At 41.1% G+C, this 13,487-nt stretch overlaps 1 protein-coding gene across 1 annotated transcript in view; it reads left to right on the top strand.

Annotated features, from left to right (window-relative positions):
• Positions 1 to 13,487, top strand: part of LOC109928243 (dynein axonemal heavy chain 17-like) — a 334,316-nt gene that overhangs the window by 10,020 nt on the left and 310,809 nt on the right. The window contains exons 3-4 of the mRNA XM_048610756.1: positions 2,589 to 2,843; positions 11,122 to 11,291. Coding sequence (XP_048466713.1) covers positions 2,589 to 2,843; positions 11,122 to 11,291 — 425 coding nt within the window. The remainder of the gene's footprint in view (positions 1 to 2,588; positions 2,844 to 11,121; positions 11,292 to 13,487) is intronic.

Genomic DNA, 13,487 nt, shown 5'->3' with positions numbered 1-13,487 from the left:
CTACTCACTGGAGTTTAGAAGAATGAGAGGTGATGTCATTGAAACATATAGAATTCTTAAGTGGCTTGACAGGGTAACTGCTGAGAGTATGTTTCCATCATGGGAGACTCTAGCACCAGAGACCATAATCTCAGTTTAAAGGGGTGCCAATTTAAGACTGAAGTGAGGAGGATTTTTTTTTCTCTCAGAAGGTTGAGAGTCTTTGAAACTCTTTGCAACACAGAGCTGTGGGGGATATCTTGCTGTGTATATTTAAGGCTGTATCCTTTTAACAATGTCTTATTTCTAACTTATATTATGAATCACTGTAAAGTAATGCAACTAATTTTCTTCTTTATTCCTCTTTTTGTATCTAAGATTTGTACCTAGGTATCTTGTATCTAAGGTGGTGCCATGAGAGGCACACTAGCACAGTGATTCAGTGGTTAGCACTGCTGCCTCACAGTGCCAGCTTCGAGTGGCTGTCTGTGTGGAGTTTGCACATTCTCCCTGTGTCTGTTTGGGTTTCCTCTGGGTGCTCCGGTTTCCTCCCACAGTCCAAAGATGTACTGGTTAAGTGGAGTGGCCATGCTAAATTGCCCATAGTCTTCAGAGATGTGTAGGTTAGATGGATTAACCATGTGAAATGCAGAGTTGCAGGGATAGGAAAGGGGGCTAAGTCTGAGTGGGATGCTTTGTGGAGAGTTGGTGTGGACTAGTTGGGCTGAATGGCCTGTTTCCACACTGTAAGGCTCAATGGACATGGTAAACTTTTCATTGTACTCCAGTACTTCTGTACATGAGTACATGTGACAATAAAACTTAATTGCAATTTTAATTCTAAGGCCTGGAAAGGTGGATTCTTGATCAGTAGGGGAATCATGGATTACGGAAGAAACTCAGCTGGACTCACCACATAAACACAGTGGCTACAAGATCAGGTCAGAAGCTAGGAATACTGTGGCCGGTAACTCACCTCCTGACTCCTCAAAGCCTGTCTACTGTCTACAAGGCACAAGTCAGGAGTGTGATGGAATACTCCCCACTTGGCTGGATGAGTGCAGCCCCAACAACACTCAAGAAGCTTGACACCATACAGGACAAAGCAGCCTGGTTGATTGGCACTACATACACAACCATCCGCTCAGTAGCAGCAGTGAGTACTATCTACAAGCTGCACTGCAGAAATTCACCAAAGATCCTCAGACAGCACCTTCCAAACCCACAACCACTTCCATCTCGAAAGACAGGAGCAGCAGAAATGTGGGAACACCACCACCTCCAAGTTCCCCTCCAAGCCACACACATTCCTGACTTGGAACTATATCACTGTTGCTTCACTGTCGCTGGGAAAAAATCCTGGAATTCCCTCCCTAATAGCATTGTGGGTCAACCCACAGCAGGTGGACTGCAGTGATTCAAGAAGGCAGCTCACCACCACCTTCTCAAGGGCAACTAAACGCTGGCCAGCCAGCGACGCCCACATCCCACAAATGAATAGAAAAAAAAATGGGAAAAGGGCAGGAAAGTGGATGTGAGGAATGTTTTGGATCAGCCATGAGCAGGCTTGAGGGGCTGAATGGCCTACTCCGGTTCTTATTTCTTATGGCCTTATAATCCTGTATTGAACTTTCTTGGTCTGGCTCATTTCTCTGATGTTCTGCTCCATTTTGTTCTTCAGAAAAATGAAGAGTTGGTTAATTACTTTTGAAATGGAAAGTGAAGGTGTAGGACACATTTATATTGTGTTTATAGAGTACAAGAAAGATGAAGTGGATTGGGGAGGTGAATGGTGAGTGGAATGTAAAATGAGGAAGAACGTGTAACTTTTCCTTCAAGTGCGAAAATATGAAAAACTATGCTGTTGGTGATTGAAGAATAGACTGCAGTTGGCGTATGTGATTATGTGTGGGAAATGTGAGCTGGTGCAGTATGCTATTGCGTTGAAGAGTGTAAATGAGAGGAATTATTAAGAGTTGTGGGAATGAAAGGAATGTTGCTGGCATTGCTGGAAGGAATGGAATAGTTCTCACCTTTGCTGCTCTTGTGATAACATTGTTTTTTTTCTACATGGACCCAGCACCTAGAAATGATGTTAGCACTGATCCTCTCAGCTATCCTTGTTCAGGCCTTCTGGACATGCATCTTCAGTCTCCTGCTCTGCTAATATTTGTATCATCCTTGCTTTGACCTCCTGCCAATTCAGCCTCTGTTCCATTTAAAATTTAGGAGAGTGGATTACATCCTTGCTTTAACAAATGCATTCCTGTTCCAAAAACGTCCTTGTGATGGAAATTGTGATGCCCAATCTATTAAAATTGCCTGACCTTTATGCAAAGATTGTCAGAGGGGTTTGTTTGGCACTCATCTTGACTAATTCATCTTTCAAGTTAAAAATCAAACTATTGTAACATAAGTTTTTGGGAAAGCAGAATTATTACAAGTGAGTTTTCTTTGCTCAGTTTCTTTTTAAAACTAATGAATAGTTCTTAAATAAAGTAACATGCATCATTTTGATTCAAATTTATTTTCTACATTATAAAGGCAATTAAACCATCATCCATGGAAACAAAATATATCTAATTTATTATCACTTTCTTTGACTACAGATAGATCTTGAAGAAATGACAGATTTGACTGAGATGCGAGAAGAAATAATGACTCTGGTGATAACCACAATGAAACAAGCAGAGAAGTATGAAGAATCATTTGATAATTATTCTTATTTGTGGGTGGATGATCGCAATGAATTTCTGGAAGAATTTCTAATATACGGGCGTGTTCTCACCCAGGAAGAAATAGAATCTTATGGTGAAGGAGGTGTCCCTCCAACTCCACCCACTCTTGAACAGTTTAAAAATCAGGTAATTTTATGTTCTATGACGTACCATCTTTACAAGTAAACTTAGAAAATCCTGAAAGTGACTGCAAGAAAGAGATGTACCATCATGTGAATGTGTATCTAATATACTCCCTTTAAAACTTATTTCAAGTGCATTAATGTGGTTTTATATAGCAGAAATACACATTACATGTTGCATGTTTATATGGTAAGGTTTTAATTAGTGGCTATGGAGAATACTCAGAGTCATAGACTATGCTGCAAAGTTTTCAGATAAGTCAGTAGTTAAAACACACTGAATATACCCTCTATACACTTGGAATTCAAGGAAGTTGTTAAGACTGTGAAGATATCTTGAAACAGATGATATTAGGATGGGAGCTTCAGTTAAAGGATGTGGATGAAATTGAATTCTTAACAAACACAAAATCAAAGACAGTGTTCAAAATTGAGGTTCTGAAAAAGTAATTTGAGAAATTGCCTTTGCTTCATTACTTGGTGACGAGTAAAGCTAAAGAAGCTTTTACTGACCAAAAGGCTGCTGTCTCTTTAAAGAGAGATGACTGGAAGTGGTTCAACCAGAGGAGCATTATGACTCAGGTGAGGTGAGAGGTTGAGAAAGAGAAACCTTCATGGTGGTATCAGCTAGTGTGTGGATTGAACTCATGGCGTTGGCATCATTCTGTGTTGCAAATCAATCATCCAGCCAACTGAACTAAACCAACGTCCACCACCACACTGCCTCCTCACTACTTGATCAGTTCATTTGCTGGCTTGTGATTCCTTCAATAGTACCACTGAAAAAAAGTGCCCAGATTGCTCGGAAACTAATGGACCTGACCAGAATCTGGAGAGACCCAGCTAGAAATGAAGTGATATAATTAACCAAGGCTAGATGAAGCATGTGTGTTTTAGTTTTGTTTCTTGCTACTCCCCTTCTGTAACAAAATGGCAGTGAATTTCGTTTCATCTATTGTATTGGAGAAGTGTTGTGACCATGAATCATTGTCTTGGATCACAGGGTGTATCAAGCAGTTCTTTTGGACTTGGTTAAATGTGATTAAGAGAAGACTTGACAACAGCCGTTTACTTAAATGTGGATGTTTATTAAGTAATAACAATTATAATAATAATAAATGGAAAAGAAAGGAAAATAAATGCAATAGGTCTCATGCCCTTCTGCCCATTGGGGACCTCTCGATTAATGGCTAGTCTGGAGGCTTAGGTTCGTTTCTCGCATCGTTCGTGATCCTGGTCCGAGGTGAAGTCCAACACTCCGAACAAAACTCTCTCTCTGTTACAGTGTAACAAGCAGCCAGTACAGAAAAACAAGCTGCTGGTGTCATCTTCATCCCATAAAGGAATGTTCAGAGGACTCATTCAAGGTCATGCTGTTATTAAATATCATCAAATATCATCAACTTCCCCAGCCTATTTTCCCATCCTGTACAATCATAACTCTGGATCACCTATATGCATATCGATCTTTAATTATCACGTGTACATTTTTTAAAAAAAGGACATAAAGCCTAAATTCAGGCATTAGTTCAGTGGTTTTTGAGACACAGAGAGAGCGAGAGAGTGAGAGAGACCCCGCAATGTCATACCCGACAAGGTCGTAGAGGTCGACGGCATGGAAACAAGCTTTCAACCCAATTTGCCCATGCTGCCCAGTTTTCACCATTAAGCTAGTCCCATTTACCTGTGTTTGATCCCTATCCATCCATACCAATCCCATCCATGTACCTGTCTAAATGCTTATTAAATGACAAAATTGTACTATCTTTCACCACTACCTCTGGCAGCCTGTTCAGACACTCACTATACTCTGTGTTAAAAAAAAAACTGACTTTCTGGACCCTTTTGTGTCTCTCCCCTCTCACCTCAAACCTGTGCCCTGTAGTTTTAGATTCCCCTACCATGGGAAAAAACTGTTGGCTATCTACCTTATCAATGCCTGTCATGATTTATAAGGTCACCCCTCGGTCTCCTACACTCAAGGTTAAAAAAAAGTCCCAGTCTATCCAACATTTCCTTGTAACTCAAACCTTCCAGTCCAGGTAGCATCCTGGTAAACCTTCTCTGTAATCTTCTAGTAGGGCGACCAGAACTGCATGTAATACTCTAAATGTGACCTCACCAACATCTTGTACAGCTGCAACAAGACATCCTAACTCCTACACTCAATGATCTGACTAATGAAAGCAAGCATGCCAAAAGCCTTCTGCACCACCCTGTCTACCTGTGACTCTACTTTCAAGGATCTATGAACCTGTACCCCTAGATCTCTTTGTTCTCTAACACTCCCCATGGCCCTACTATTGACTGAAAGTCCTGCCCTGGTTTGACCCACCAAAATGTAACACCTTGCATATGTCTAAATTAAACTCTGTTTGCCATTCCTTAGCCCACTGGCCCAATTGATCAAGATCTTACTGTAGTCCCAGATGACCTTCTTCACTGTCTACTATACCATCAATCTTGGTGTTGTCCACAAACTTACTCACCATATCTCCTATATTCTCATCCAAATCGCTGTGGCACACTGTTGGTCACAGGCCTCCAGTCTGAAAAACAACCCTCTACCATTATTACCCTCTGTCTTCTAACATCAAGCCAATTTTGTATACAATTGACTAGCTTTCCCTGGATCCTGTGAGATTTGACCTTACTTCACAACATACCGTGTGGTACTTTGTCAAAGGCATTGCTAAAATCCATGTAGACAGCGTCTACCTCACTGCCTTCATCTACTTTATTGGTCACCCCTTCAAAAGACTCAATCAAATTCATGAGACACTATTTCCCATGCATAAAGCCATGCTGACTATCCCAAATGAGTCCTTGTCTCTCCAAATGCCCACAGATCCTGTCTCTCAGAATTGCCTCTAACAGCTTACCCACCACAGACGTTAGGCTCACCACTCTGCAGTTCCAAGCATTTCCCTGCAGTCTTTCCTAAATAATGACACAATATTAGCTACCTCCAATCTTTGGGCACTTCACTCTTGGCTGTCGATGATACAGATATCTCCACTAGGAGCCCTGCAATTTCCTCCTTACCCTCCCAAAAGTCCCTGGGATACACTTCATTAGGTCCCAGGGATTTATCTACCTTAATGCGTTTTAAGGCTTCCAGTACCACCTCTTCTGTAATGTGAACTCTCTTCAAGAAAGGCTATTTCAATATAGATCTGTGCTCTCCTCTCAGTCCCCACCGTGAGGAAAGCACTCCTGTGTATGAGGTTTCTGATCTCCCGCTTCTTGCACCTTGGTTTCCTTCCCTCTCAATTGGCAAATGGTCTCTCACTGTTAAATGCATTTTATGAGAAAGGCATTTCACGCGTTTTTTTTCCCACATGTCTATTCTACTTATGTATTTCTACCCTTTCTGACACCTTCTCTCTGCAGTATGGCCATATTATCTGCTTCTCCTGTACTTTTGGCTTGATTTGCTGCTGTCTGCACTACACCCTCTTCTCTCGTATTGCCCCCTGGCGTAATTGCTGGCCACTGCAGAGATTCAGCATTGAACTCGTGCTTGCTTGTCATCTTGATTTACTGGTCAAGGTTCTGAGATTCCATGGTTCCAGTGTACCATGAGAAATTTTCAAAACTCACCAAAAAATTACTCTCAATTTGTTAATGAATTGCCTTGAATATCTTCCTGTCGCACTCAAGTGTGAGGTCCTCCCTTTAGATTTGCTGCCATCAGGAAAATGCAGAAAAATTCAAAGAAAATGGTTTGAAACAGTCTTTATCCATTTTAGTGCCAGTTGTCCTGCTACACCCACCACCTACATGCAGTCTCCGTGACCATTCACACAGACCCAAAAAAATTCCGCGACATTCTATGGGCTGAATCTTACATATTTTTTGAGTGCAAGTTGTAATGGGTTTTTTTGGAGGGTTTCATGCTGCTGGCCTGGTGAGTTTCTTTACTGTATCCTAGCAAACTCATCTCATTAACAACCTACCCTGCCACTATAGCATCCGTCTCATCCAGTTCTAGCCTAATTTTATCATGTACCATTCTCAGAACAACTCAGAACAACTCACTGCAAGCAGATATCCACTAAAAGACCAGCATTGCTGTAGCCTGTTGCACATATAAAAGGCTGCTGGTATTCTGAAGCTGCCCTGCTTGGTGATAGATGCATTGCAATGATATCCAAGAAGGTGAAGATGGCACCACGATTATCTGAAGTTCTGGTGATCCTGGAGGTTCTGGTGGACAGGATGGGGCAAAGGTGATACACATTAGTGGATGTGCAGGTGAACCTCTGTCTGATGTGGAAGGTGTTTTTGGTTCCTTGGATGGAGGTGAGGTAGGAGGTGTAGGGGCAGGTGTAGCACTTCCTGTGGTTGCAGGGAAAGGTACCAGGGATGGTGGGGCTAGTGGGGAGTGTGGAGCAGACGAGGGAGTCGCGGAGAGAGTGGTCCCTACGGAAGGCAGATAGGGATGGGGAGGGAAATATATCCTTGGTTGTGGGGTCAGATTGCAGATGGCAGAAGTGACGGAGAATGATACGTTGAATCCGGAGGTTAATGGGGTGATACATGAGGACAAGGGGGATTCTGTCTTTGTTTTTGTTGTGGGGAGGGGATGCGAGGGCAGAGGTGCGGGAAACACAAGAGATGTGGTCTTGAGCGTTTTCGACCACTGAAGGGGGATGTTGTGGCCCTTGAAGTAAGAGGACATCTGGGATGTTAGCCACCCGGAAACTGGAGGAGCAGCACCTCATATTCTGCCTTGGGAGCCTACAACCCAATGGTCTCAATGTGGACTTTACCAGTTTCAAAATCTCCCCACCCCCAGCCTCATCCCATGACCAACCCTCCCTCTCATCCCTGCCTCCTTGACCTGACACAACCTGTCTGTCTTCTCTCCCACCTATCCATTTCTCCCACCTCAATGACCAATCCCCACCACTGCCTACCTGCACTCACCTATCACCATCCCACCTACCTTCCCCCCCGCCCCACCTGTCCTCTCTCTAATTATTTCAGAGCTCCCTTCCCCCTTCCCCATTTCTGAAGAGGGGTCCCGACCTAAAACGTCAGCTTTCCTGCTGCTCTGATGCTGCCTGGCCTGCTGTGTTCCTCCAGCTCCACACTGTGTTCTTTCTTATTTATGTCCAATCATAAGCTGGGTTCTTGTCCCTGCATGCAAAATTTCCTTGCAGTAACCTACTGATGCTAGTTTCTGATTCACCCTGCAATACAAGCCTGTGCTTCCAAAGGAACTTGCAAGTACATTGGAGAGGTGCCATAATGGTAGAGGGGTTGGCAAATGTCAGATGCCAATGTCCGTGGATGAAGGATGCATGTGTCCAATTGTCATTGATTATATGCTGCAAAGCAGTTTGGAACTGTGCAATATGGAGGCTGGTTGTAGCCAGCAACAATCTGCTCACCTGCTCTAACTTTCATATCTAGAATTCTTGACGTTTATCTTGTTCAGCACATTTGGTAAGATAGGGAGCTGAATATTAACAAGGCAAGTTGTGATATTAATAAAATATTCAACAAGCAGTAATCCCCCATAATCGTCAACCTGCCACTACCTAGCTAGAAACTCACCTTACCACTTGGCAAATGCATAAAAGACGGAATGAATTACTGTTGTGTTGAGAATGGGTCCTACTGGACATCTTGTACGATTCTACCATAACAGTCATAGAGTCATAGAGATATACAACATGGAAACAGAGCCTTTGGTCTAACTCATCCATGCCGACCAGACATCCCAAATACATCTAGTCCCATTTGCCAACATTTGGCCTATTTTCCTCTAAACCCTTCCTATTCATAGACCCATGCACATGCCTTTTAAATGTTGTAAATGTACCAGCCTCCACCACTTCCTCTGGCAGCTCATTCTTTGCATACACCACCCTCTGCATGAAAAAGTTGCATCTTTGATCCCTTTTAAATCTTTCCCCTTTCACCTTTAACCTATGCCCTCTAGATTTGGACTCCCCTTCCCCTGGGAAAAGACCTTGTCTATTTACCCTATCCATGCCCCTCATGGTTTTATAAACCTCAGCCTCATCTCACCATAGCCATTTTGTTCAGACAACTATAAGATTCCACCCAATATATTTTACTCAAAATATCATAATTCTAATTACATATTATCCATAATAAATGAGGTACCAAAATGCATCTTTAAAATTATGAATTATTTACCCTGAAGGAAATTTTCTCAGGCATGATAATAATGTGTCATGTGTAAGTCTAGGCCCATAACTGTGGACTGAAACATTTATTGTAGATTGTGACAGTTGCTGCCCTCCAGCATAGACTTTACCAGACCTTATAAAGTCTTTGAGAACACTAACGTTCTGATGTCCATTTAGTGAAGGAAGATAATAAATCCAGTCTTTACTTGGAATGAATTTATTTGCAGAATAAAGCAAATAGAAATATATAGTTATGACTCCATTCAACTTGTGTCAGTAAATGTTTCTTAACACCCTTGTACAAACTAAACAACTTAAGCTAATAATAAATCAAATCAAATTAAATTTTTATCACAAAAAATGGGCAGTAAAACAATCCTGTCCTTAGCACACTACCTGGACTTGTTAATGATATGTCTCTTTACATGTGCTCAAGTAACAATCCAATCAAGTCCTCCACTTGCATGTACATAGTTCAGTAGATAATTACCAGGGGTTTCATTTGTTTAGCCTGGTAGACAGGCACCTGTAGGATTTCGAGCTTACCTTGGGCAACTCAGTCTCATAATCTGAAGGCTCTGAGTTCAATATGCAGGGAAGGAATGTCTGCATAGTGTGGCTTTAGGGGGCCTTGTGGCGCAGTTGTAGTGTCCCCACCTGTGGGTTAGGAGACTTGAGTTCATGTCCCACCTGCTCCAGATGTGTGTCATAACATGTCTGAACAGTTCCTTTAGAAATATCTATTTAGGGATGTCTCATGCTAATTGAAACCCATCCATCATCTTGTCAGGTGATATGTGCTTGACGTGCCACCAACTATAGTTAGACTCACGTAACATCAGGGAAGAAATTCCAGGATTCTGACCCAGCATCAGTGAAGGAACGGGGACCTATTTCCATGTCAGGATGCTGAATGGCTTGGAGGAGAACTTGCAGGTGGTGGTATCTACCGTCCTTATCCTTCTCGAGGGAAGTGGTTGTGGGTTTGGAAAGTGTTGCCTAAAGATCTTTAGCGAATTTTGGCAGTACATCTGGTAGGTGGTACACACTGTTGCTACCGAGCAGCAGCGGTAGACTGAGTGGATGTTTCTGGATGTAGTGTCCATCGGAGGGCAGCTTTTCCTGGATGGTGTCAAGTTTCTTGAGTGTTATTGGAGCTGCACTTATCCAGGCAAGTGGGCAGAATTCCATTGCACTTCTGAGTTTTGCATCGTAGATGTTGGATTGTCTTTAGGGAGTCAGGAGGTGATGTTACTTGCTGCAGGATTCCCAGCGTCTGACCTTCTCTTGTAGCTACTGCATTTATACAGTTACTCCAGTTCAATTTCTGGTCAATATTAACCCACAGGATGTTGATCATGAGCGATTCAGTGATGGTAACACCATTGAATGACAAGGGACAATGGTTAGATTCTGTCATTTTGGTGAGGTTCATTGCCTGGTGTTTGTATGGTGTGAATGTAACATGCCATTTTCAGTCCAAACTAGATATTGTCCTGGCCTTGCTGCATTTGGACAAGGACTCCTTCAGTATCTGAGGACTCACGAATGTTACTGAATGTTATATATAATTTTACACATTACTTTGATTTTTTAATTCAACTCCAAGTGTACTACACAATCCCATTGTTCTACAAAAGATGGGAAACTGCATCAAACTGCTCCTTCTCTGCTGTTGTTACAGTGCTATATTTCTGACAGAAATCGCAGAAGTGTAGGATTTTCTGCTCTACTTCTTCCTATTTCTACTTCTGCTGTACTTCTACTTCGACTTTCTTCTACCAGTGGATCAGGAGCAGCTATAATTTCCTGGCCTCAACTTTTAGTCCAAAATAATAGGAGAGAAATTTGTTTGCACAGCACCACTTCTAGTGACGATAACACCACATGGGTTACATGGGTAGCTGGTTTTGTGTAGCTTATTGCTGACAAATTGACATCTGTCTGCATAGAATTCTCAGATGCAGCATTACACAAAAAGATTTCTCAATATTTCTTGTGTTATACTTTTAAATGTATAATTTACTGTTATTTAATGGACTTATAACCTTTTTTTAGCATGTATGTCTTGTGACAAGTGTTTATGCATAGATGTATTTAATATGTTTTCTTTAGATTGACTCCTATGAACAACTATATGAAGAGGTATTGAAGTTTGAGACCGTAAAGATAATAGATTCTTGGTTTAAAATTGATTGCAGGCCCTTCAGGCAGGCACTTCTGAACCTAATCAAACGCTGGAGCCTTTTGTTCAAACAATACCTTATTAACCATGTAACTGACAGGTAATACCAAACACCATAGATAATGGGATGTAACTTCAGAAATATATTATTTTGTGGTGCATTCACTGGAAATTAAGTGTTTCATTTCCACACTTCATGTAGGAATATCTCCTTGAAACAAGAAATGTGGATTTTGAATATATCATGATTCTGTAGAAGAAGGAAGATGTTGTAACACTGATTTAATAACTTCTGAGCAGTCTTTCTTCAAAATGGTATTGATTGAATACAACCTTGAAAATTCCACTGACCTAGGTTGACTTTATGTCTCAGGCTACCTCAGTTTCACATGAAAAATGTCTGAAAATCTCAGTGATTCTATATAAAATGTACAGAAGATTTTCTCTCATTTCTTCAGTTCTGTACAACTGATTGGTTTCACAAAATCGCAACAATGTAAATGGAAAAGTACATTTTGATTATGTAATCACATCTCAAGGTTAAATTTGTATGATGGAATAGTTCTGTCTTACTACAAACAGCAAAATCTGATTTTTCTGTACATATCTTTTTGTTCCCATTACGCCTTTAGGAAAACATCATCAGCACATATACAACCCTTTCCCGGCTATTTTCAGTTTGGACAAAAGGTCACTGGACTCAAAACTTTATCTCTGTTTCCCTTGCTACAGATGCTGCCAGACCTGCTGAGTTTCTCCAGCACTTCTGTTTTCGCTTCAGATTTCCAGCATCCGCCATTCTTTATTTTTAATTTAATTACACTTCCAATGTTAAATTCCCAGACTTGTGTTATTTGCAACAAAATGCTAACAACCGATTACGTGGCTATCCCTGATACCTAATATTGCGGAAAGACTGCAGTGACAGTAATAATTCCAAACATTTTTGCATTTGTTTGTTTGTGCAATGTATATATATTATAATCATAACCCAGGTATGTTTCTAAAATGTATTTTTTACTAAGACACTGTTCCTACATCACATTTACCAGTAGCTTCATCAAGCAAGGTGCGTGTCCTTTGATGCAATGATATGGTTGAGCAGATCAGGGCCCTACTCATTAGGTTTATAAAATGCTAATCAGCTTTGACAAGGTAAATGTTGAGAAGGTGTTTCCCTTATGGAGGATATCTAGATTGGAGGGCATTGTTTCGGAATAAGGAACACCAATTTTACATAGAGATGAAGAGGAATTTCTTAATTAATCTTTGAAATCCTTTAACCAACAGAATGTGGAGGCTGGTCATTAACTATTTGCAAGGTTGAGGTGGGTAGTTTATTGACATATAGTAGAGTCAAAGTTAATAGGGAACAGGCAATGAAGTGGAAATAAGGCCAAGATCTGATCAGCCGTGGTCTTGTCTTGAATGGCAGAGTTGTATAATGGGTCAGTATGGACTACATTTCTTGACCTTCTTTAATTTTTTTGTCAATCTTCTTTCTATTCCTTTGATTGGTGCAGTCTAGGAATCCATGTGAAGTTGAACTTTCTGAACTCTGCCTTTCGTTAGAAAGTTCAGTGTGTCATCTGCATGCATGCTCTGATGTGAGATGTTAATGCCCAGGATTAGTTAAAGAGCCACAGTACACCTTATTAATGCTTTCAGCAAGTGCCCAGTTCACTAAAGGTCGAAAATTCCAGTCATTAACTTCAAAATGCAATAATTCCCAATACAACTGGGTTACAATGCATTTTTTTTTCTTTTTTCACACTTACCCATTGTCAGTGAAGCAGAAATTTTTGCAATAATTTCCCCAGTAAACTTGCTTCTGTTAATTTTTTTCTTACTCATTCATGGAATGAAGGTGTCATGAATTAATTTGGCGAGACCAGCATTTATTGCCCATCCCTAATTGCCCAGAGGACAATTAAGAGTCAAGCACATTGCTGTGCGTCTGGAGTCACATGTAGGCCAGACCAAGTAAGGATGGCAGTTCCCTTCCCTAAAGGTCATTAGTGAATCAGATGGGTTTTTCCCAACAATCAATAATGGTTTCATGGCCATCATTAAATTCTTACTTCCACATCTTTATTGAATTAGTTTGAACCCAGGTCCCCAGAATATTACCTGGGTCTTTGGATTAACAGTCCAACATTAATACTACTAGGTCATTGCTTCCTCTTAAATTTATGGCTAATTTGTGTTATCTATAGTAAGCACAGTTCCAGTGACACAATTAATTTGAAACACTGTGTTAATGACCGTAATGGGAGCAGTTTATCTAGTTTCATTG

The sequence above is a fragment of the Rhincodon typus genome, chromosome 23 (genome assembly GCF_021869965.1).
Source record: "Rhincodon typus isolate 14 chromosome 23, sRhiTyp1.1, whole genome shotgun sequence".
Classification (NCBI taxonomy): domain Eukaryota; kingdom Metazoa; phylum Chordata; class Chondrichthyes; order Orectolobiformes; family Rhincodontidae; genus Rhincodon; species Rhincodon typus.
The sequence above is the reverse complement of the archived record's forward strand: the minus strand, read 5'-3'. Positions and strand labels throughout refer to the sequence as shown.